The following is a 22,708-nucleotide window of genomic DNA, read 5'->3' as shown; positions in this document are numbered from 1 at the left end:
AGATCCGGGCTATCAACACCTGCGAGAGCTTGAAGGATAGACCGCTGCAGGGGCGAGATACAATTTGACAGAGCAAAAACTACGTAATATATTTTTATATGCAAAACTTTATAAGCTGCTAAGGAGCTACATATCCATCTATATTCAGCTTTGAGGGTCAATACTGTGTGTGTGTGTGTGTGTGTGTGTGTGTGTGTGTGTGTGTGTGTGTGTGTGTGTGTGTGTGTGTGGATAAACGAGTCAGCAGTCGGTTGGTTTCTCACAGGTTTTTTTTCGTTCATGGTTACACACACAGACTCTTTGACACGTTTCACGACAGTTACACGTTACTAATCCGACACACAGACTCGTCCACGCTCCGAGAAACATGAACACGTCTCCAAATATCTTTTCCTGCTTGTTGGTACGATCACGAAGCTTTGGATGTTTCACGTCTTTCAAACAAAAAGCAGCAGCAAAGCAAAAAGCTTCTTTTTTTAAACGTCCATTTTTGGATGAACATTCTCAGTGTAGCACCAGACAGAGTACAAAAAAGAAAACACGAGTTCAATTATGGATTAAAAACAAATAAATCGAGCATATGAACCTCGTCCAAAAGAAACAAACACAGGTAGAAAGATCCGGAAAGGCACTTAAGTGTGACGATGTCCAACCACAGATGCAGTGAAGGCGCTGACATGAAACGTGACCGTGAGACTTTTTGTTTTTTCAGACAAACTTCACAAAGTTTCTGTAAATATGAAACTGCATTCGATTATTTTTTATTATAAAGCAGTTTAACGTTTCTGTTTTCTGCATAAAGAAATCTTAGTTTGACCAGAACGCCCGCTCGAATCGGCTCATTTCAACAACACGTAATAAGATGCTGATTGCATCAAAACCAAACAGAAACCAGAGCAACGTACCAGGATGACCTTTGACCCCTCCTGTAGTGATTTCATTTTGTTTCTCGTAGTTTTTATTTTGCTTCATGTCGGTGTTTCGTTTTTATATAAACAAAGACTTTTGTGTTTTACTTGAAGATAAAAATGAATCCACCTCAAAGAAAAGAAAACAGAGCGATGTAATAAATCTTTTAGTTTAGTCTTTTCTTTTTCTTTAATTTAATGACATTTTAATTTCGTTTGCTGTGCCGTTTGTGTCTTTGCGTTTATTCCTCCTAATTTAACTTTAACGTCTCTTTTTATAGTTTCTGTTTCCTTTGAAACTTTGACAGATGCGTGTGAATTTTATCGTAAATGACTTATTGCCAAAATAACCCCTGAATGTAACCGAGTATCTTCAGGTTACCGTTTGCGTCTGAAGATGTTAGAGAAATAGTTCTTGTGTGACACTTGTGGGCCTCCGTACCTTCGTTTGAAGCCGTTTTAATTACCTTCAGCGCGGCTCAGTTAGAGCTGCCTTAAACTCTGATTTCTGCTCAGTTTTGTGGAAGCAGCAGCTTTGAGCCGACTGGAATGTCTTAAATGTTCAAACCACTGCGACGACCCAACGCAAGGCCTTATGGGTAACAGCAGGTGGCAGAAACCGTCCAACAAGGTCATCCTGTGGGTTTTGGTCAGATACCAGCTGATGGATCCTCTGAGTCATGTGATCCATCAGGAAGGTTCCCGCTGAGCCCTGCAGGGGGCGCACTGACGTGCAAATCTGAGCGTGTGGTTGACCAAAGTGAGGGAGGGGTCTGTCGTTTGATTGGTTTACAGCTGTGCGCTCCCTCACTTTATGAACCTGTTTGCACAAATTTTAATGTTTTTTTCACCATGTGACCAAAAAAGAAAACGACAAACATGTAAACATCAGCTGATAGAGTCCGCGGGTTCTCCCGAGGCTTTGTGTTCATGTCCATGCATCCGTCCGTCGTGGAGGGTTAGTCGCAGTCTGGCCCACGTGGCGTTGGAGGCTCGGGCCGGTTGTGGGTTCGACTCCCTCTGGATCCACTTGTGGTCTGTTTAAGGCGCTGTGGATCCGAGTGTTTACAGACATTTCCACACAAACACACTGAAACACACAAACAGGCATTCAAGGAATTTTGTGTTGTCAACTTCTGCAAACTGTAACAAAGACTTTGTCCACCAGGGGGCAGCGTTGCCCCTGCGACCGCTGCGCTTTAACTTCCTTTTAGTCCCAGTTTCTTCTGCTTTAAACACAAAGTTTAAACTGGTTAAAAAAAACATCGATGGGCTTGTTGCACCACCTTGTGGTGCAGATCGGTATTACGCAAACGTAAAGCCCGCCCCTATTTAAACTTTACCTGAAATCTCTTAAACACTAACAGAGGTGTTGGATACAAGTCATAACTTTCCTAATCTTAGAAGATATTTTAACAGCGAGCACTTTGAATTACATTTACAGGCTCACAGCAAAAACAGGTGGAAAACAGGTGAGACTGTAACTGCTGTAAGAATCTGTTTAGAAGGCGTTTGACTCCGAAACCATCAATAAAGACACACGTGTGAAAACCAAGGTTCATGCGCCCGTCGCAGCATCTTGTCTTTGTAGTCAGAGAGAATAAAAACAGTTTTATTAGTTTAATCTCTCCTGAGTGCATGGTTGTGTTATTGATCGGTGATCGGGTTACCTGCAGTCGTCTCCTCCTGTGCTGATCACGTATTTGTCGTCGTGGGAGAAGCGGATGTTGGTCACATGAGGCGAGTGGCCGAGGTAGCGCTTGTGTTTGGCCTGCAGACGGAAACGAAGCAAACGTGCGTCCGTTTAATCAACTTAGTCCTGGATACAAAGAATAAACTGAACCTGAGCCTACAAACACAGAAGTTTGATATCCTCAGAGATCAAAAGGTCAAAAGTTTAACTTCAAACTTGTGACTTTGTTTCTTTCCGTTAGTGCTCATGAAGCCCTCGACTCCTCGACTCCTTCATTTATTTCCTTTCCTACCTCCGAACAACTAATACTGAATAAATGAGACGTGGCCACAAACTCACAAACTTCTCTGTGCAGGGGAAGTCGAACAGTTTGACCAATCCAAAGTCGTCGCCGGTGACGATGTTCAGGCCGCCGTGAGACACACACGCGCAGCTCACGTCAGCTTTGTCGGCGTTTCGAGGCCAAATCCCCAAAACTTCGTCTCCCAGGATGCTGAAGAAGAGACGACAGAAAGGGCGAGTCAGCGCCGCGGCTCGTTGTCGGGTTAGCTCGGGGGTCGAGCGGGCGACCATGAGCCGTGTTTGTGCGTTACCTGGTCCACGTTGCCCAGGTGATTCTGTCGATGGCGATCGGGTCGCTCACCAGCTTTCCAGAAGGAACCTCGAACACCTGCCGCTTATAAGCTCCCGTGGACACCTGCAGGTGAGATTGTGATGCACGCGTCAGCAGAACGAGTGTGTGTGTGTGTGTGTGTGTGTGTGTGTGTGATCTGTAGCTGGACCGAGGATGGCCCGGGGGTTTTGTAGGGTGTGTGTGTTTTTTGTGTACATATACATGTAGAGCAGTTGTATCACAGCACCTGGTGACTGTGGGAAGGAAGAGCCCCCGTCTAACAGGAAGAGACCTCCAGCTGTGGGTGTACCTGTACGTAGCAGCTGTCAGCAGAGAAGTCGAGCTGCAGGACGAAGGCGGGGATGTCGCTGCAGTAAACCAGCCGGTTCAGCGTCGGCCCTGCGCTCACGTCGTACACGTCCACCGTGTTCTCCACGGAGCCGACCGCCAACAGCCGCCGGTCGGGACTGAAGCTGCGCACAGAGTTCAGTCAAACAAACATCCAGCGCTTTCATTCTTCGCTCCCGCGCTCGCTCTCTTACCGGATGTCCTGGACGGTGGCGCTGCGGTCTCGCTTCTTCGCCCACATCTTCAGCGAATTGGAGAGGAGGAGGAGGAACTCGCCGTTCTTCATCCCCACCGCCAGCATCTCTCCGTCTGCGCTGTAGCTGACGCAGCGAGCCGCGTGGCCGACGCACACTTTGTTCAGCAGTTTCTAACCAGAGAGAGAAGATTTCTTTAACCAGCCCTCGCTGCACCACATCACGCAAACCTGCAGCAGCGCCTGCTGTTTCTAGCCCTCCTCCACCCCAGCATCCACCACCTACGTCCTAAAGAGCCTGGACTCCAATCACTGACATATGTATGAATGCACCTTGTCGGCGAGGTCCCACAGGCGGATGGTGGCGTCGTCGCTCGCCGTGATGCAGAGATCTTTGGCCGGATGAGCGCCCAGACCCCAGATTCCCCCCCGAGCGTGACTGTCCAGCAGCAGGTTGGACGCCGCGTTCTTCTCCCCGACCTCGATGATTTCGCCGTCTTTCGTCCCCACCAGGATCTTACCCTGAGGAAGACGAGAGGCCGAGGCGATGAGGAAGACGGACGGGTGATGGCGGAGGAGGAGGAGCGGGGAAAGGATGTCGAGGTCTCACCTTGCCTCTGCAGACCGACCGCACGCACTCCACCTGCTGCCCGGTCTCCAGCTGGAAGGCTCGGCATCGTTTCATCTCCTGATCCCAGAGCTTCACTGCTCCGCCCTCCTTCGTCCTGACGCACAAACACACAGTTTTTATTTTCCATTTTTTCCACGAAGGAGAAAACAAAAACTGAAAAACTAGAAACAGCACGAAAGAGGAGGTTGGGTTGCAAAGGAGCTTGCAGACTGAAACAGCTTAAACAGAGGACCACGAATGAGGCCATCACACAGAGATCAGCTGATCTCTGTTTCTGTGGCGACGTCCGTCCACAGAAACAGAGATCAGCTGATCTCTGTTTCTGTGGCGACGTCCGTCCACAGAGAATTGGCGGCTTTCAGGAAGTAGAAAACTTCCAAACTCATGGTTGGTCCCGTTTTCATGACATCATATATAAACATCCTTTTAATAAAATCTGTATTATGAAGATGGTTCTCGATACAGGTGAAGCGGTCGGCGTGTGACTCACGGCCTCTCCTTTCCACCGGTGACGATGAGTCCGTCTCTCAGGGTGGTGTACATGGTGAAGACCGGCCCGGTGTGAGCCTTCGCCACCACCCGCAGCAGGTAGTGATCTCGCCACACGTACACGTCCCCGTTAATGGCCCCTGTGAACGTCAAGTTATTCTGCAAACGTGAACACAGACACGGTCAGCTTACGTGCTTCGACTGAACGACGCTCCTGAGGGGCCCCGGGGCGAAGCGGCGAACTCACCGCACCGAAGGCGACAGACAGCATCGTCTGCATCCTGCCGTCCTCCAGCGTCCCCACCACGCCCTTCTTGTACATCAGCGCGCCGCCGGCCAGCGTCCAGAACTTCACGTGTTTGATTCCCACCGACACGAATTGAGCGTCCGAGTCGGGCCGAAACTCCACCACGAAGATCCGGTCCGGGTGTCCGGCTTTCCCGCACGCTCGAGATCCTGCAGAGGAGACACGCCTTGGTTACCATGGTTACTGCCACCACAGAGGGACGCGAATCAAACCACGCTGAAAGTCTCTGACCTTCCTGCCAGCGCCACACCGTGATGGTGTGTTCAGGGTCCACTCCGACGGACAGCAGCAGCTTTCCCGTGGCGCTGAAGTTCACGTAGCCGACGCCTTTGCTGTGCGGACAGCGGAGGATGGACAGCGTCTGCTTGCCCATGGCGTCCCACACGTGGATCGAGGGGGTCGTTCCTGCGCGGAGACGAGCGAGTGTTTATCGCCGTTACAGCCACAGGCAGCGTCAGCACGACCACAGAGGGATAAACTACGACAGCGACACAGAGGGGTCGGTGCAGCCGACAGACACCCTGAAAACCAGACGCTGTTTCACCGCCACGCTAAAGCGCTCGCGCCCCATTTATTTAATCCGAGCGTTCGGGTCAGGAAAGCACGACGGCACAAGAGTTTGCGTTTGGTACTCGAGTACTTTAACTACTCGTTAAACAAATCGAATGAGTTCAGTTTGAGACGAGCGTCAAACATGCAGCAGAAACATCATATTGATCGATCATCGAGGAAAATCCAACAAACTAACATCAGCCCGTCAGAAATGAGTCACTTCAATCATTTAATGTGGTGAAACTATCCTGTGTTTGTTGATACAAAGTTACCCAGGAACAAATATTTATTTAAATGTGTGCAAAAAACAATGATTAAGAATATGAGACAATATGAAAAATGTGTTAATGCTGACGCACTGCTGGAAAAGTAGAATTTTGAAGAGCTTTTAAAGTTTTTGATTAAAAAAACAGAACTTTTGTATAACATGAATATATTTTAAATATTTAATGAAATTTCTGAACATTTATCAGAAAAATATTACTTTTTTATAAATGTAAAAATTTTGTTGAAAAAAACGATTAAAAATGCAAAAATATTTTGTTTAAATTGTTTCTTTGCATGTTTTTATGAGACGTAGCAGTAAAAACCAAACCGACACGTCTGGTTGAGTCGGGCGCTCTGGGTTTCAGTTTGCTGTGATGGGAGGCGTGCGGGTCGTTTGTAGTTTACCTGGGAGTTCACCGCCGTCACCTGAGGTGTTGTGAGAGCGATGGTGACAAATGAGGCCGGCCAAAAACACACACACAAAGACAACAACATGAAAACCTGCAGTGAGTCACAGCCAGGCAGAAAAAACGTTTCATTCATCCTGCGTCTGCGCGGAGCTTCGACGTTCCTGACTGCGGATCGCTTCGGCTGCTCTACGGTTCGATACCAAAACAACAAACTCTGGGACGTGAAGCTCTGCTTGTGTTTCCTGATTGGCTGAATTAACCCCACTTCCTGTATTTTAAACGCAGACCTCGAGGACAAACTGTCGCGACGTGGCGCCTCACAGCTGCAATAAGCGTTTGCTCCCTGTCGGTGAGTCGGTCAGTTTCCACTGTGTCAGTAGAAATAAAGCAAAGCAGGCGGGTTAAACAGGAAGCAGGGAGAGAAAGCGGGACTTCTCTTTAGTACAGTTAGTGGAGGAAAACACGGCCATGCTCCGACAGCGACACGCCACACACACAAACACCGAAGCGTACCGATCTGCCCGGTGGCGATGATGTTCTTGAATTTGGGGTGCTGGTTGACGGTCAGACACAGGATGTCGTCCGTGTGCTCCAGGTAGAAGCTCTGAGTTCCTGCAAAGACACGTAAACAGACACGTTTTACCTGCAAGGCACCAAATAAACTCCAGTTCTGGCTGAAGCTCAGTCGTCGCTTCATTCAGCACGAGTCACGGACACACTCGTGGTGTTTGTGGGGCTGCAAACGCACACATGCAGGTGAGCTAACGACACGGTTTCGTTCTAATGGATGGTGCTCTTTCTGGTGATGTCGTCAGAAGCTGTGCTTTTCTTGTGCAAAGCTCCGCCCACGCTGCCAGAGATCAGCAATCTGCTGCTACACGACAGCGACGGGCGACACTGACAGCAATCAGAGTTTGCTGATTTTAAGGTGCTTTTTTGGACCCAAAGCAAAAAACACAGGATGGCAACACCCAGGCACAAATCTGTGACTTTGTGTACCTGTGACGACTGCGCTGAGTTTTGTCTGTTATCAAAGGAGCGTAAGTGGTCATTGAAGCGTGCAGCACGCCGACCACTTTCCATCCAAAGGTGATTGCACAGCTCACCCGAGCCGGGTCCTGGTCTGTCACGTCTGTCATTCTGCAGTTAAACTGCCGTCCTGCAGCATCCGTGTCCTGATTTATGGACACGTGATCTGTGAGGTTTTGGCCGCACTCTGAATGTGCATCTCTGTGCAGCAACAAATGTGTAATTGTGGCTGTTTCCTCACAGCTGATCGCTGGATTGTCACAAACAGACTGCATGAAATTGCCAACTTGAGCCCACTTAGCCTCAAGCTGACAGCAGACACGTTATCGCCGTTTCATCACCGTCTTAATGCACCAAAGTTTGAAGACCGCCGGTCTCCATCTGCGAAGCAAAGACATCACAAGTCCACCGAACTCGGCCACGATCACTCTGTGCTGCAGCTTCCATCCACCTCAGTGTGGCTGCAGCATAAAACACGAACCGACCAATCGCAGCCGAACGGCTCTGTGAGGTAAGAGGCGTGTTTTTGTTGATGAGATCCGGTGGAGCGCAACATCTTTGCTTCCTGTGTGCGAGCAGGTAGATACAACCTGAACACGTTTCCACAGGTGTGCATGAAGCTGAGTCTGCTCAGCAGAAACTGTTTAACAACAACAATAATTTACCTGGTAAAACCGTTTTCACAAACATAAAAGCTTTTGAATATTAAATGTTACATCACTGACATCATGTTTCTGTGCAGCAGGTAGAAGGGGCACATGCAGAGATGCATTTACAGAGACTTTAACATCTTTCGGACACCAACGCCTGCCGACTGTTCGTGCGTCCGTCCTGCTGAAACAACCTCACGTTAGGACTCATCGTCCACGGCACGTCATTCAGGTGTGTTGTTTGTGTTACCGGTGCTCAGGCTGTGCACGATGGCGGTGGCGGCAGTGTGGTACACGATCTCGGTGCCGTCGTTGAGGTAGTGCAGGTTGTTACGACAATCGAAGCCCCGAAAACCAAAGACGTGGTCCAAGATCAGGTCCTGGAGAGGGAGAAGCGGACGGTGAACGCAGGGACAGACGGACAGACGGGCCGACGGACGGACGGACAGACTCACCTCGACCGGCCGCTTCTTCTTGGACACGTTGTTTTTCTGGAGTTTCTCGGGCTGCGGCGCCGCTCGGCTCACTGGCGGCCTGGAGGATCGATCAGCGTGTCAATGAATCGGTCGATGAGTCAAAGACAGAAAAACATTCATTTACATGTTAAAGGACGAGATCAGAGACACACGGGTGGAGCACAGACATGGAGACAACATGAACTACACATCGGGGGGTTAAACAGCTGATCCGGCGGTGTGCTGGTGCTCCGCCCTCTTTCTGTGAACTCAGACCAGCAGCCATTTGGGTTAGAGCAGCCGTTCTGCTTCTGACAGAGTTAAATCACTCAGATTTGCTAACGTTACAGCGTCACTGTGCTCTTTGTTGTCTGTTGGCGACTAGAGGGAAGAGGCGGAGTTTAATGCAACCTTTCACTAAACCGAGAGCGTCGACCTGCCGAAGCACCTGAAACCTACAGGAGGAAGGTTCTGCTGCTATTCAGAGTAATAACTCTAGTAACTGTTGCAGTAATTGCAGGATTTTGCGGTGAGTGAACCAGGTCCACTGCATCGTCGATCGTCACGGTAACAACAGTTAAACTTCAGTATCCACTTATGAACCTGTTTCACCTGCACAGGTGCAACTCAAAGTGACAACAGGTGCACTGGAGGGGCAACAATGAGACCACCCCAAAAAGGAAATAGATTAGCAGGTGGTGGTGCACCCCCGTCAGCTCCTCCAGGATGGTACGGACCGTCTGTATCTCCCTGCACATGTGGAGGAGCAGACACCAGCAGACGTTACAGGAGCTGAGCTGCACAGGTGTCTGCTCCTCTGTGACCTCCAGCGGGTTACTCATGAGCACGTTTCTGACCAAACCGTCAGAGTCCACGAGGGCAGGTCCACCACCACAGCATCGTCCTCCAGCACGACTGGTTTGGACGTGGGTCCGCGGGGTCTGCACAGGCTCCTCGTTGGCAAATAAACTTTCGTTTTTAGCAACTGAAGCGAGACGTTATCGCTCAGTGCTGCGAACGGTTCATCAAAGCGCCAAAGCCGTAAGAGAAGTGGTGCATGACGGAGAGATGAAAGTGACCGAACAGGACGAAAATGCACTGAAACGTTTTCATGAAATGCCAGCGTGTGATGCGAACACGATGAAGAGGACGTGTACAGGCAGGCAGGTGTTACCTGGATCCCCTGGACAGCAGAGGGATAGAACCAAGGTAGAGCTTTAGAAACACACACAGTCACGCACTCTTATCTACACTTAGACTCAACACACACATGCACACACACATGCACACACAGGCTTTCCTCCTCAGAGACACTGTGGCTAAAAGTACATGCTAACAAAACGCTACCATGCTGCTGCTGCTGCTGTTTAATGCTCAGGCTGCCAGCCTAACATGCTAGTGCAGCTAACCGTGTCAGCAGGCTAACGTGCACAGGTACACCTGTGGCCTCACAGCAGCAGGTGCAGCCCTGTACCTGAGAACTTAGAGAGCCTGGATTACTGTTTATCAAAGGGAGACACAGGTGGCTGCTGCAGTATCATCGATACCAAACATCTGATAGATGTTACTCTGAAGAAAACCCGACTATTCTCAGCCGAGCTCCCCATAGAACATCTTTCTCTGCTGATGAAGTCCCACAGGAACAGGAAGTGACATCCTGTCCTTCCATCAGGTGAAATATTGTTGTCCCAAAAGCCTAGAGACCGCTCCCTGAACATGGCGGCTGGTTTTGTCCTGACACTCTGTGATCTCTGTGGTCTTACAAACACAGGTGTGTCCAGTCGGCTCACGTTACCTGCAGTCAGGCTCCGAACATATTTAGGCCAAAACTCGATCCAACATAACATTATGAGCACTGACAGGTAACACCAATGACACCTGTTAGTGGGCGGGGTCTGTCAGGGAGCGGGTGAACATTTTGTCCTCAAAGTTGATGTTAGAAGCAGAAAAATGGGCGAGTGTGAGGCTACGAGCCAGTTTGGGTCAGAGCGTCTCCGAAACGGCAGCTCTGTGTGGGTCTGCAGGGGTCAGTTTTTATGGTCCAAAGAAGGAACAGCGGTGAAGCAGCGACGGGGCCGTGGAGGCCGATGCGTGTGAGGACTGAAGCCTGGTCTGTGTGGTCCGATCCAACAGGCGGGCTAAAGCTTCATGCTGGTTCTGATAGAAAGCTGTCAGGCTGACCCCCGTCCCCCATTGAAAGCACCAACAATGAGAACTGGACCACAGAGCGATGGAGGAAGGTCGCGGCCTCCTTCCTCCACAAACAGGAACGGTTTGTGCAGCACAGCGACAAGTTTGAGGTGTTAACTCTAATTTTTAAAAGATCGCAGTCCAGTCGAGCCTCAGTGAGATGTGCCGGACAAACGAGTCGGATCCCCGGAGGCTCCACCCCACAGCTAGCAGGACCTACAGGACCTGTTCACCTGCTGAGTCCACGCCTCGACGAGTTGTGGTGTTATGTCTGATCGAGGAAGAGTTTGAATGGATTTGTAAATGAGAGATTTCTGCTTTTGGGCTTTAATAAATGATCCAAAGTGGCTGCAGCTGAGGTTTTAAGTGTGACCATCCACACAGTAAGTGTTGGCTCATACTTACTTGACAATGCCCTGCCTCCAGGGGAATTGCAAGTTAAAACACAGCAGAGATATTAAGAGTTTCTACGAGGCCAGAGAGCAGCAGCAACACTCAGGAACTAAGGGTACCACAGAGGGACAAAACAAGAGTTATCAGTCAGCACGGGCACCCTTTATCATTAAAGATTCTCCGGACTCTGAAACTTGGAGCCGCCCATTTTCTTCCAAATACCTGCAAGTTCTAGATTTGGTCAGAGATTCTGTCACTGAGGCGCTGGAAGAGAAGACGTGCACACCGGGAGCTTCTGTGCATGAACTCAGAGCACAGACCTGATGCTGCTACTCCACAGCCTGGAAAACCCCATTTCTACAGGCTGGAAAATCCTCACTTCATATAAACCCAGTCAAAGTTCCCACATGACCACCTCGCAATCAGCTGATTTAATGTTCTACAATTACTGTAGTATATTTATGCATGCACCCTGCAGGTCCACGGGGGTGGGCTCAGGTTTGTCCTCTTTTTAACCATCTTTACAGCTTTTTTGAGATGTCATAACTTTGTGAGTTCAGGAGAAATCTGCAGGGCTGAAAAAACATTTTTAAGCTCTGTGAAAATCTGCAACCAGATCAGTTTTACACCCACTCAATGACTTAAAACCTAAAGCCCAGAGCTCCCCGTGTGGGATAGGTCGCTGCTCAAAACAAGTTCAAGCATATGAAAGGCCCCTCAGTTATCTACATTTGACACCAGGCTCAGCTTCTTCACAATAATTTATAATATGGTAACATTTTAACAAATAAACCTCATTTGTCTTCAGAAGAAGGAACCTGGTTGGTGCTTAGATCGATCTTTGGTCTGCAGCTTTCTGACCCTGCAGACACATTTGTTCCTTGAAGGTGCCCTTTGTTGTTGAGTGAACTGTGAACACCGATATTACAAACGCAGCCAGAAGGATCCACTCAGCATGCAGAAGCCTGAGCATGCACGAGCACATCAGCACACGGGCGCGCACACAGGGAACGTCACCTTCACTGAAACAGACAGCGAGGATAGAACATGTTGGAAAGTCAAACAAAGCTCAAGAACTCGTTAAAGGAAATCACAGAGAGCACGAAGACATCCTGCACGTTTAAGAAACCGGAGAAGTCTGTGGAGCTTGAAGCTGAGAGGCTGTGTTAAAATGTGTGGTCCCAGTGTTTATTATGGGTTTGCTGTTCGGGCTTCGACTGCATGATTTCTTCTGCCAGCTCACTCCCAGGACAGAGATGTAATCTCACAGAGTGACCTCTGACTGGCTGGAGAGTTCTTGATTACGATTTTCTGTTCTTTAGCCATTTTGAACTTCTTTGAAGCTCTTGTTGTATTTTTCTGGTTGGATGTTTTCGCTGCTGTCAGCAAAAGATTAAGATGTGAAGATTTCATTTGTACGAGTTTATCACGTCCTGTGTTTCTCCCTCTTTGTCCCGTCTTACTGTGTTAGTGTCTTTGACTATTACCTGTCATCTTGCTCGGTCTCAGCTTTTGAGTTTCGGTGAAGTTTTGTTCCTTGTTTTATTTTAGAGCATTTTCTCTTCAACTGTCTCTGATTTTCATAAAGATTTATTTTGTTCATATATTAAATAATTGTTACAAATTTGGACAAAACAAGCTACAGATTTTTTTAAATGTCATAAAGTATTCTACATGATTTAGTTTGCAGTATTAGGAAGTATCACTAGTGTTTTTTGCAATGTGATGTTTTTCATTAGTGTGCGCTCAGATATGGGAGCCTTTGTCATATTTTACCAGCAACACTCCGACATGTTTTTAATGCACCCGTCCCAAAATACAGATCCTGATTCATTATGATGGTAAAAAACAGAAGTGTGTGTGTGCACGTGTGTGTGTGTGAGTGTGTGTGTGCGTGCGTACATGTGTGTGCGTGTGAGTGCGTGCGTGTGTACATGTGTGTGTGTGTGCACGTGTGTGCGCGTGCGTACATGTGTGTGCGTTTGTGCGTGTGTGTGTACATGTGCGTGCGTGTGTACATGTGTGTGCGTGTGAGTGTGTGTGTGCGTGCGTACATGTGTGTGCGTTTGTGCGTACATGTGTGTGCGTTTGTGCGTGTGTGTGTGTGTGTGTGCGTGGGGTTCCAGTAAGTGCACTTGCTTTTCTGTGGGGCAGAACAATTCAGATAGATTTAATACATTACAATTCGAGTTCCATGATAGATCAATAGACGGTGTCCCTCCCTGCCTAGGGTAACAAGATACTGAAAATCCAGATTAATTTGTTTACACCAGTTCACCAATATGTTTTGGGCTGTTTCTGGTGTCCAGTGGATATTATCCCCCACAGTATTAAACTGATCACCCGGGAGTGGGTTCAGTACCTGAAATCGTTTAATCGCAAAGTTGTTGATGCTGGTTAGATTCTGTTGCTGTTCTTTTGGAAGCAGAGGTGAGAAATTAATTAAGGGAAAGAATACGTCGGCATTTGGAAAAACAGATTGTGCCCTTTTGTAGAGCATTCTTAATTGTTTGTTGGAAGTTTTATCTGCATCTTGGTCCCTGTTATTGATTCCGATGGATAAAACTACTAATTTGACATCTGGATGGATTGGTGTCTTTTCCAGAATCTGGAGAAAATGGTAAAATGAAACCCCTGGGTAACTATCAATTTGTATATTATCACTATTGTAAGCTGGTACACGATTTAGGTTGGAGTCCCCTAAGAACCAAACTGGTCGAGTCGCACGAAATACCCAATCTATGATTTTTCTGCCCTTGCGGGCTTTATGATACGTCGGGTGACACTGGTTAATGCTTTCGACCTGTTGATCCTCCGTGACTGCCTGTCTCTCTTGTCTGTTTTCTGTTGTTACAGGAGCGAAGCCCTGGGAGGAGCCAAGTTTGGTTGGAGGAGCGGCCAGGTGGTCATTTTTGTGGTCAGATGGGGTCTTCATGCCTTTGTGTTTAGTCACACTGTGGTTTACAGACCCCCCCATCATCATGTTGGAGTTGTTTACCACCAAGTTCGTTCGGCCGCTCACACTCCTTTCACCAATGGAGTTCAAGTCCATGCTTTGTGCTCTCCCAGGGGGCGTCCCTGCGTCATTAGCTGAGGCCCTGGCAGCAGAAGAAAAGGTTTTGCTGGTCGTTTGAGACCCCTTGCTGCAGGTTTGTATCTCTGGGCTGTTCTGTAACACCGAGACATTAGAGTATACAATTTTAGACAGATGAAGTGAATGGGACTTAGTTGTGATCACATTTTTCTGTGGATCGGATCTAATTTGTATCTCACTTCTATTTGCTCTATTTGTAGATTTTTCCCAATTTGTTGTGGATTGGAACAAATCCTCATCAGTCTGAGGGGCCACAGGCCTAACCTCAAGTCCCCCAGGTCTCTCCCCCTCCCCTAAAATTAACTCTGGATGTGAAGTCGAGAGGGGACAAAAAGGCTCGTGAGGAGGACGCGATGGCGCAGGAGGCCTTTCATCTGTTGGTTTTGGATCAAGAGTAAACTCAGTGGACCGCTGGTTGCTATCAGGGAGAACAGGGGAGATAACCCGGTTTGGCAAAGTACTCCCGGTGATATTAAATTGTGGTAGTGGTACATGGTCATCTAATAAGGGAGTCGATTGTGAATCCCGGGCGGTGGGGTTCCTCATGATCTGAACCTCAGGATACAGGGAGGTTTGGTTTAGTCTATTGACTTGGCTCAGAGGTGGGAATTCCTCCTCATTCTCTAGGTCTAGTTCCTCCGGTGTTTCCTCTTCCACAGAATCTACAAGCGGCGAGGAAACAGAGATGTCTGAGCCCTCCAATTGATCGATCAATAAGGATCTGGTAGCTCCCAGAGTGTCTGCAGCTAATCTAGCTTTATAGCGTTTTATCATCCAATTTGCTGCCACCTGAAAAGCTGTGTCGTCCCATATTGTATATTGATATTCTAACACGATTTTAGCGTAATGTTGCTGCAGTATGGAGAGGCTATTCTGTAGCCATGTCTGCGTGTTCAGGTTTACTGCCTCCCTGAGTTCCTCCGTGGGGGAGGAAGGTCTAATGAATGCCGTGAGTTTTATTATCTGTCTAGCCATTCCCTTAGGGGGAGTTTGAGTCAAAATAGCTTTTTGGGAGAGGGGAGGAAAAGGGGAGGGGAGAGAGGGAGGAGGAGAGACAAATACCCCTGTTCCTATTATAATGGACCCCTGGTTGAGGTTAGGTAAGATGCTTTTCAAGTTGGTCTATCTAGACCTTATAACTGTGCATCATGGAGTAGGGAATTAAAAATCAAAAGGGGAAAGAGGATTTTTATCCCTAATTTACCTCTGGTTGAGGTTAGGATTCTGTGTCCCGATCAGGGTTTGTTCCCTTTAGGTGACTAGAGGAGGAGAGAGGAGAGGTATACACCACTTATCTGATATTAAGATGCCTGGTTAAGGTTAGGGCTAAGTGTATTTGGTAGGGGCATCTCTTCCATGTACCAAAATACTAGGGTCTATATGAAGAGCCATTCTAAAACATAGATAAATAAGCACTCCATATATTGCTATCTCTATAATCATGAGCAGATTGTGTGTCACTATTTGTGCTTATAGGAGAAGGTCGACGTACTTCGAGGGTCAGGTGGGGAGAATCAAGACCTCTGGCATCTGGCTAGGTTAGGTATTAGGAATATGAGCTTTTGTTATTTTGTCAATGCGATTTAGGTGCACTGGCAACAGAGGTCCATGGTATTCCACCCATTTACTCCTGTATCCCATGTACTTGAGACCTCTTTTCTCCACCGATCCCCTGGTAGGTCTTTCCGTATGCCTTATTGCATTATATTTGTAAAAAATAATAAACACATTTCACAATACATAATGAAAACGTTGCCATTATACAAAAAACAAAACAAAACAAAAAAAAGAGAACGCCCCCCCACCCGAGGCTCATGTAAACAGAAACAAAACAAAAACAGACAAAAAACGTATGTCACACATCTGGAAAACACGTTTTTATATAGTCAATAAATGGGTTCCAAGTCGCAGAGAATTTTTGTTGTGATGAGAGAACTCTGTATCTAAGTTTTTCCAGTGGTAAAAAGAAAAGCACCTCCTTTAACCATTGTATGTGTGGAGGAGCCTTATCAGACTTCCAGTGGAATAGAATAAGTCTACGGGCAAGCAATGTAGCAAATGCTATGGCATTTTCCTGAGATTTACTAATTTTGTATTGAGATGGCATAACTCCAAAAATGCCAATGCGGAAATCAAGCACTAAATTCTGCGCACTGATATGAGATAATACTTTAAATATATTTCCCCAGTAATTATCCAGGTTCGGACAAGACCACATCATGTGACCCTCATTTGCTGGATTATGTCCACACCTGGGACAGGCAGGATCGGCTTCTGGGAAAAATTTTGAAAGCCTCTCTCTTGTATAATGAAGACGATGAAGAATTTTAAACTGAATTAAACCATGGCGAATGCAAAGGGAGGAAGTATGTATACGATTCAAACAAGATCTCCACTCATCATCAGATAAATCCACCCCAATGTCTTTTTCCCAATTATTTTTAGTTTTTTCCCCAAGTAATAGGCCTTAAGCTCTGTATCAGTTTGTATATGGCGGAGATTCTCCTTTTGCCAAAAGGATCCATTTCCAAAATGGTATCCACTTGATTTTTAGGAGGTAGGTAGGGGAAAGAAGGAAACAATGCTTTTGCAAAACTTCGTATTTGCAGGTATCTAAACATATGTGAGGTTGGTATATTGTAATCTCTCATCAGAGCGTCAAAGGTGTTAAAAGTTTCTCCTGAAAATAAATTGTAAAAAAACTTAACCATAGAATATTTCCTGGTATACATCTTTGAGTATTGGTGCTAGTTTGTCTATAAACATTTTATATAGTTCAATAGGGAAACCATCAGGTCCCGGTGCCTTATTACTTTGCATTGATTTAATTACTTCGACAATTTCACTAATGGTTATCTCTCTATCAATTTCTGTTCTGTCATTTACCGATATTTGTGGAATCGGTAATCTATCAAGCGTTTCAGCAATCTTTTTTTCATCAACCGGATCTGAGGTATAAAGATTGGAATAGAACATTTTAAACTGGTCATTAATGGTTTTCGGATCAGACATCTTTTCTCCAGAGGTTTTACAGATTTCAGAAATCGTGTTAGCTGATATGGATTGCTTAATTTGATGTGCCAAAAGTTTTCCGGCTCTTTCCCCATGTTCATAGAACTTTTGCCTTGATTTGAAAAATAAACGTTCTGTTTGCTGAATGGACCGAATTTTGTATTCTGAATTTAGTAATAATTTTCTCTTATAGAGGTCTGGTGTTGGATTTTCTGCATATAAGCAGTCAATCTCTTTTATACTGTTGGCTAGGTTGTTCATTTGTTGTAAGTATTTCTTTTTTTGAAATGAGGCGCTGTGGAGAGCATCCTCACACAGAACATGACATCGTGGTTCGGGAACAGCTGTGTGAAGGACCAAAAAGCTCTCCAGAGAGTGATCCGTACAGCAGAACGCTGCTGCAGGATTGCTCTCCCCCCGCTTCAGGACACCTACACCAGGAGATGCCGGACTAGAGCAGCGCAGATACTGAAGGACCCGTCCCATCCTGGCAACAAACTGTTCCAACTTCTGCAATCTGGTAGAAGGTTCCGCATCTTCCGGGCAAGGACAGAGAGACTCAAGAGGAGCTTCTATCCCCAAGCCATCCGTGCCCTAAACACACACACCCGCCCTCTCACATCATCTATAATTGACTGAGTCAGGACTCTTCCAGACACTCTAAACCAAGGCACAATGTACATTTCAATTCCTTTAATTTTAAATATGTTTATATTGTCTATCCTGTAAAATAGTCAGATGTCTATTCATATTAATGTACAGAATTCACCTGCTTGCTGCTACTACTGCACATTCACCCAGTGTGTATACTAATATATATATATATATATATATATATATATATATATATATAAATAAATAATGTTCTTCCTCTACACCCCCCCCCCCCCCCCAAATTTTTGCACATGTCGAGGAGCGTGTCAGGCTACATTTCACTGTGTGTTATACTTGTATAACTATGCATGTGACAAATAAAGAACCTTGAACCTTGATACATATGAAATTATCTGGCCTCTAAGATGGGCCTTTAATGCCTCCCATACAACAGTCATTTTCATCCCTTGGGTTTGATTTGTCTCTAAGAAAAACTGTATTTGCTCAGAGACCTTTTTTTTTTAAATGAGTCTTTAGTTAGGAGTAAAGGATCAAGTCGCCAGGCCGGTTTTTGACTTAAGCGTTCATAAAAATTTACATCTAATTGTACTGGACTGTGGTCTGAGATAACAATAGAGTTGTATTGGCAATCTAAAACCTTGGGAAGAATTCTACTATCTACAACAAAAAAAATCGATCCGTGAGTATGACCGGTGCACTGGTGAGAAAAATGAGAATTGTTTAGATGAGGGACAAAAATCCTACCAGGGGTCAAAAAAAGCATAAGATTGCATAAAGGATTTAAGAACATTACCCGCTTTTGAAATTTTGCTATCAGGTTTTGGGTTTGATCTGTCAAGTTGAGGATTAAGTACGCAGTTAAAGTCACCACCCAGTATCAAATGGGACTCTGTTAAATCTGGCAGGTGTTTTAAAAAGGTACAATAAAAATTTGGGTCGTCCCAGTTTGGTCCATATACATTAGCAAGAATGACTTGTTTCCCATACAACCTGCCCTGTATAATAATATATCTCCCTCTGGTATCCGCCACAGTTGATAGTGGAATAAATGGAATCCCCTTCCTAATTAGAATAGCCACACCCCGTGATCTATCCTCAAATTTTGAGCTAAATATTTGGCTTACCCATGTTTTTTTTAGTTTAATTTGTTCACTTGATCGGAGGTGTGTTTCCTGCAGATATACAACATCGGATCTCAATGATTTTAAATGAGTAAAAACCCTTGTGCGTTTAACCGGATTATTTCTACCTTTAACATTCCATGTTATAAAACGAAGAGGCAGATGACTTTGCGAGCTTGCCATTCAGGTACCAAAATGCAGGTGCAGAAAAAATATGTCCCAACCTCTGGAACCCCCCCCCCCCCCCCCCAAAAGAAAGAGGGGGAGAAGGAAAAAAAAAAGGGAAAAAAATAAATAAATAAAACGAGCCTCAAAACCCCATGCTGATCTACTATTATCCCTGAGATCGCAACCCTCCAGGCTAGGATAGCACAGTGACTAAACGTACTGTTAACCCTCAAACAGCCCCTCAACTGGGCAAATATATAACATTTAATAACTAAACAAAACTCCAAAACTTATATTTTCCACTTTCCCCGTGTTTATTCTAATCAAATGCCCCAGAATAACAGCAATATCTCGAACATATCAAAAATCGGAACGAAGAAGGAAGGCAGAGTATTCATAATCAATTAAATCAAAAATCATTCTACCTTCCGGCCTTTTATGACTATGGCCCAATTATTTACTTGACATCTCCCCAGCACCGACGTATAACTATGTCCCTTGAGTTCAAGCAATCACACATGTGGAGTCCAACTTATCTTTTCTCACACGGCTGTACCTCTCACGGCCGTCGTAAGTCTTTTTTGATAAAGTCTATTGCAGCCGCTGGGTCGGTGAAACGATTGTCCTGTCCCGTCGGTGAAGTGATGCGGAGAACAGCTGGAAACAAAAGTCCAAACTTAACGCCAGCCTCGGAGCAAACGTTTAGCCTCCATAAAAGCAGCTCGTTTCTTTGCCACCATTGCTGTAAAATCAGGAAAAATGCTTATCTTCATGTCCTGCAGCAGCAACGGCTGCGACTTGGCGGCCCTTCGGAACACCTCTTCCTTGTCTTGGTAATAGTGAAACTTCACCACGATTGCCCTGGGGGAGTTTCCCTGTTGACCCAAGCTTCGATGAGCGCGGTCCAGCATCGGAGTAAAGTCGAGGCCCAGTATGTCTTTCAGCATTGTAGCAATAGCTGCCGTAGGTTTCCCGGTGTTTTCAAAGCCCTCCTTCACCCCTACAATGCGTGCATTGCACCGGCGTTGTCGCCCCTCGATGTCGTCCAACTTGCTGGTCAACTTAGCAACGTCCGATTTCAGCTTGCTAACCTCGTTTTCCAACTCCACTGTCCGGTCTGAAGAAGTATTCAAGTCAAGTCAACTTTATTTGTCAATTCTGCCACATGTACAGGACATACAGAGAATAGAAATTTCGTTACTCTCAAACCCTAGTGATTAAAAAATGCAAATAAAATAATTAAAAAGTAAAAATTTAAATAAATACAATACAATTTTACGTATAACAAAAAAAAAGCTATACAATATACAACATTCAAAGCAAACTCAACACTTTCCAAACGGGTCTCTTGCTTCTCCAGATCTTCTTTGATTGTGTCTATTTTATCATTTAAATCTTTCGTGCTTGAATCGATACGGTCCAATATCCTCTTTTCAGAGCTAGCAATAGCTCTCATAATCTCACTCATGTCATGGGGTGGTGCCTCCGGTCTGTCCTCAGCATGGTCCGAGGCTTTTGCGGCCTGCTCTTTCCCCGATCTAGTTTTGCTCATATTTCGTACACCGTAGCCTTGAAGATGTAAAAAGTGCCTCAGAGCAGCACACGGGCGTGTTATCGTACTGTTGTTAAAAGTTCGTTAGTTTTGGAGCAATGGAATTATGAAAAAAGTTAGTCCATTGAGGAGCCCTGTACAACACGTCTTCACATGGCTACCAGACACGCCCCCCGTCATTTTGTTATTATTCAATTCAGAACTGCCCAGACCAGACACAGTGACGTTTCACCAGAATCCCTTTGATCTCTGATCTTCTTTATGACATCAGCACCCGAAAACCTATAAATAGGGGAGAGGTTCTCACTCTTGTCAGTCTTTCAAAGAGAGTGGAAGAATTCACTAGGCAGGAAAACACTTAAACTACTCGAAACTTCCGTTTCTGACACAGTTGACCGTCTTTTTAAAAAATCTTTTAGTTAGTACAGAGATTTAGCATCAACTTCAATTTGAAATATGAGTCTGTCAAATCCTGTTGTATGCAACATGAGAGCCGAGAACGAAAAACTTCAACAGCAAATCAAAGAGCTGAAAAATGAGAATAAAACTCTCAAACAACAAAACTCTACCATACGTGACCTTAAAGTCGAGAACGCCGACCTTAAGGAGCAAAAAAGAGAGCTCATAAATGAGAACAAGATTCTCCAAAAAAACATTGAAGTTCTCTTCAAACGAAGTGGGTTCTCTAAAAACAAGAGGAAAAGAGACCTGCAACTAGAGAATGAAACAATTCACTTCAAAATTCAAGAGCTGGAATATTGGAACCAAATTCTAAAGGATTTAAACAGCTCCAAAACCAAAGAGATCCAGCAACAGAAAGAGGTGATGCAGGAAATGGAGGCAGAAATCAGAGAGCTGCAAAGCAGCAAGACAGGCTTGGTTATAAAAGTGGGAGACATGGAAAAGGACAACCAGTCTTTAAGAGAGGAAAATGATGTGATGATAAAACGCATGTGTGAGCTGAAAAGGGACTTTGAAAAGGAAAAAGATGACATGCAACAGGAAATACAGGCTGTTAAAACTGAGCTCCATCAGGCAAACACAGCCTTTAAAGAGTTACAAGAGAGTGAAGAAAGAAAAAGGATCATGAATGAGGAAAACAAAACAACGGACAGTGAACAGCTCAGACAGACCCTGGAACTCCAATGCTTTGCACATGAAATTGACATATTGAGGCATAACGAACTTCTTGAACAGGACCTCCAGGAGCTTTCCAAAAGGAGTGGTGATTCTCAAAAAGAACTGAAACCACACGATGAGGGTGTGAAAGGAGAATCACGGATCTCCAAAGCCACTGAGAAAGACTCCCAACATGATTTTAACGTGACCAACAGAGAAAAGGAGTTTTTGTACCATCAATTTGAGGCAGTGAAAAGAGAGCTCCTAATTGAGAACAAAATTCTCCAAAGAAACGCTGAAGTTCTCTTCAAACGACGTGGGTTCTCTAAAAACAAGAGGAAAAGAGACCTGCAACAGAAAGAGGTGATGCAGGAAATGGAGGCAGAAATCGGAGAGATGCAAAGCAGCAAGACAGGCTCGGTTATAAAAGTGGGAGACATGGAAAAGGACAACCAACATGATTTTAACAAGACCAACAGAGAAAAGGAGTTGTTGTGCCATGAATGTGAGGCACTGAAAAGAGAGCTTGTCAAGAAAAATCTGTGTAATGTACAGGAAGCCTTGAAAACAAGACATGGCGTTGGGAGTCTGAGCTTGGGTTTGCAAAGTTTCACAGGAAGCACATAACAATCTGATAAACAACTACGATGTCCAAGTTGACATACTCAAACAACAAAATAAGGCCTTAGAAAATACGGTTAGCGACCTTACCAAAAAGATGTGGAATGGACGGGAAGCGATGAGACAAATGGAAAAGAACTTTCAAGAACAAAGGAAGCTACTCGAAAATCTCCGAGGAGAATTCGAGGAAATTTAGCACAACTAGGACTTTGGCCCTCCCTATTAAACCTGGTTAACGCAGGTTCAATAGGGCTATAACTCAGACAATGGAAGTTCAT

At 45.7% G+C, this 22,708-nt stretch overlaps 1 protein-coding gene across 1 annotated transcript; it reads right to left on the bottom strand.

The window, feature by feature from the left end:
• Nucleotides 1-412: 412 nt before the first annotated feature.
• LOC308388749 (echinoderm microtubule-associated protein-like 6) lies at nt 413-9,278 on the bottom strand. The gene is made up of 15 exons (XM_080869637.1): nt 8,546-9,278; nt 8,341-8,470; nt 6,925-7,023; nt 6,407-6,427; nt 5,414-5,587; nt 5,123-5,331; nt 4,877-5,034; nt 4,366-4,480; nt 4,089-4,277; nt 3,757-3,929; nt 3,525-3,687; nt 3,195-3,298; nt 2,941-3,094; nt 2,579-2,679; nt 413-1,998 (listed from the first exon to the last, which is right to left on the bottom strand). The coding sequence occupies exons 5-15, from the start codon at nt 5,553-5,555 to the stop codon at nt 1,974-1,976; spliced, it is 1,533 nt and encodes a 510-aa protein (XP_080725763.1). The 5' UTR covers nt 5,556-5,587; nt 6,407-6,427; nt 6,925-7,023; nt 8,341-8,470; nt 8,546-9,278; the 3' UTR covers nt 413-1,973.
• Between the last annotated feature and the right edge of the window lie 13,430 nt (nt 9,279-22,708).

Source organism: Rhamphochromis sp. 'chilingali', assembly GCF_963969265.1.
Source record: "Rhamphochromis sp. 'chilingali' genome assembly, chromosome: 20".
Classification (NCBI taxonomy): Eukaryota; Metazoa; Chordata; class Actinopteri; order Cichliformes; family Cichlidae; genus Rhamphochromis; species Rhamphochromis sp. 'chilingali'.
This window is presented reverse-complemented; position numbering and strand designations above follow the sequence as displayed.

Coding starts and splice junctions, on each gene's coding strand:
- LOC308388749 (XM_080869637.1), bottom strand. CDS start 5,555: ATGGGCAAGCAGACGCTGTCCATCCTCCGCTGTCCGCACAGCAAAGGC. Junction 5,035..5,122: donor TGTCTGTCGCCTTCGGTGCG/GTGAGTTCGCCG, acceptor TCACGTTTGCAG/AATAACTTGACGTTCACAGG. Junction 2,680..2,940: donor TCCCCTGCACAGAGAAGTTT/GTGAGTTTGTGG, acceptor TTCCGTCTGCAG/GCCAAACACAAGCGCTACCT.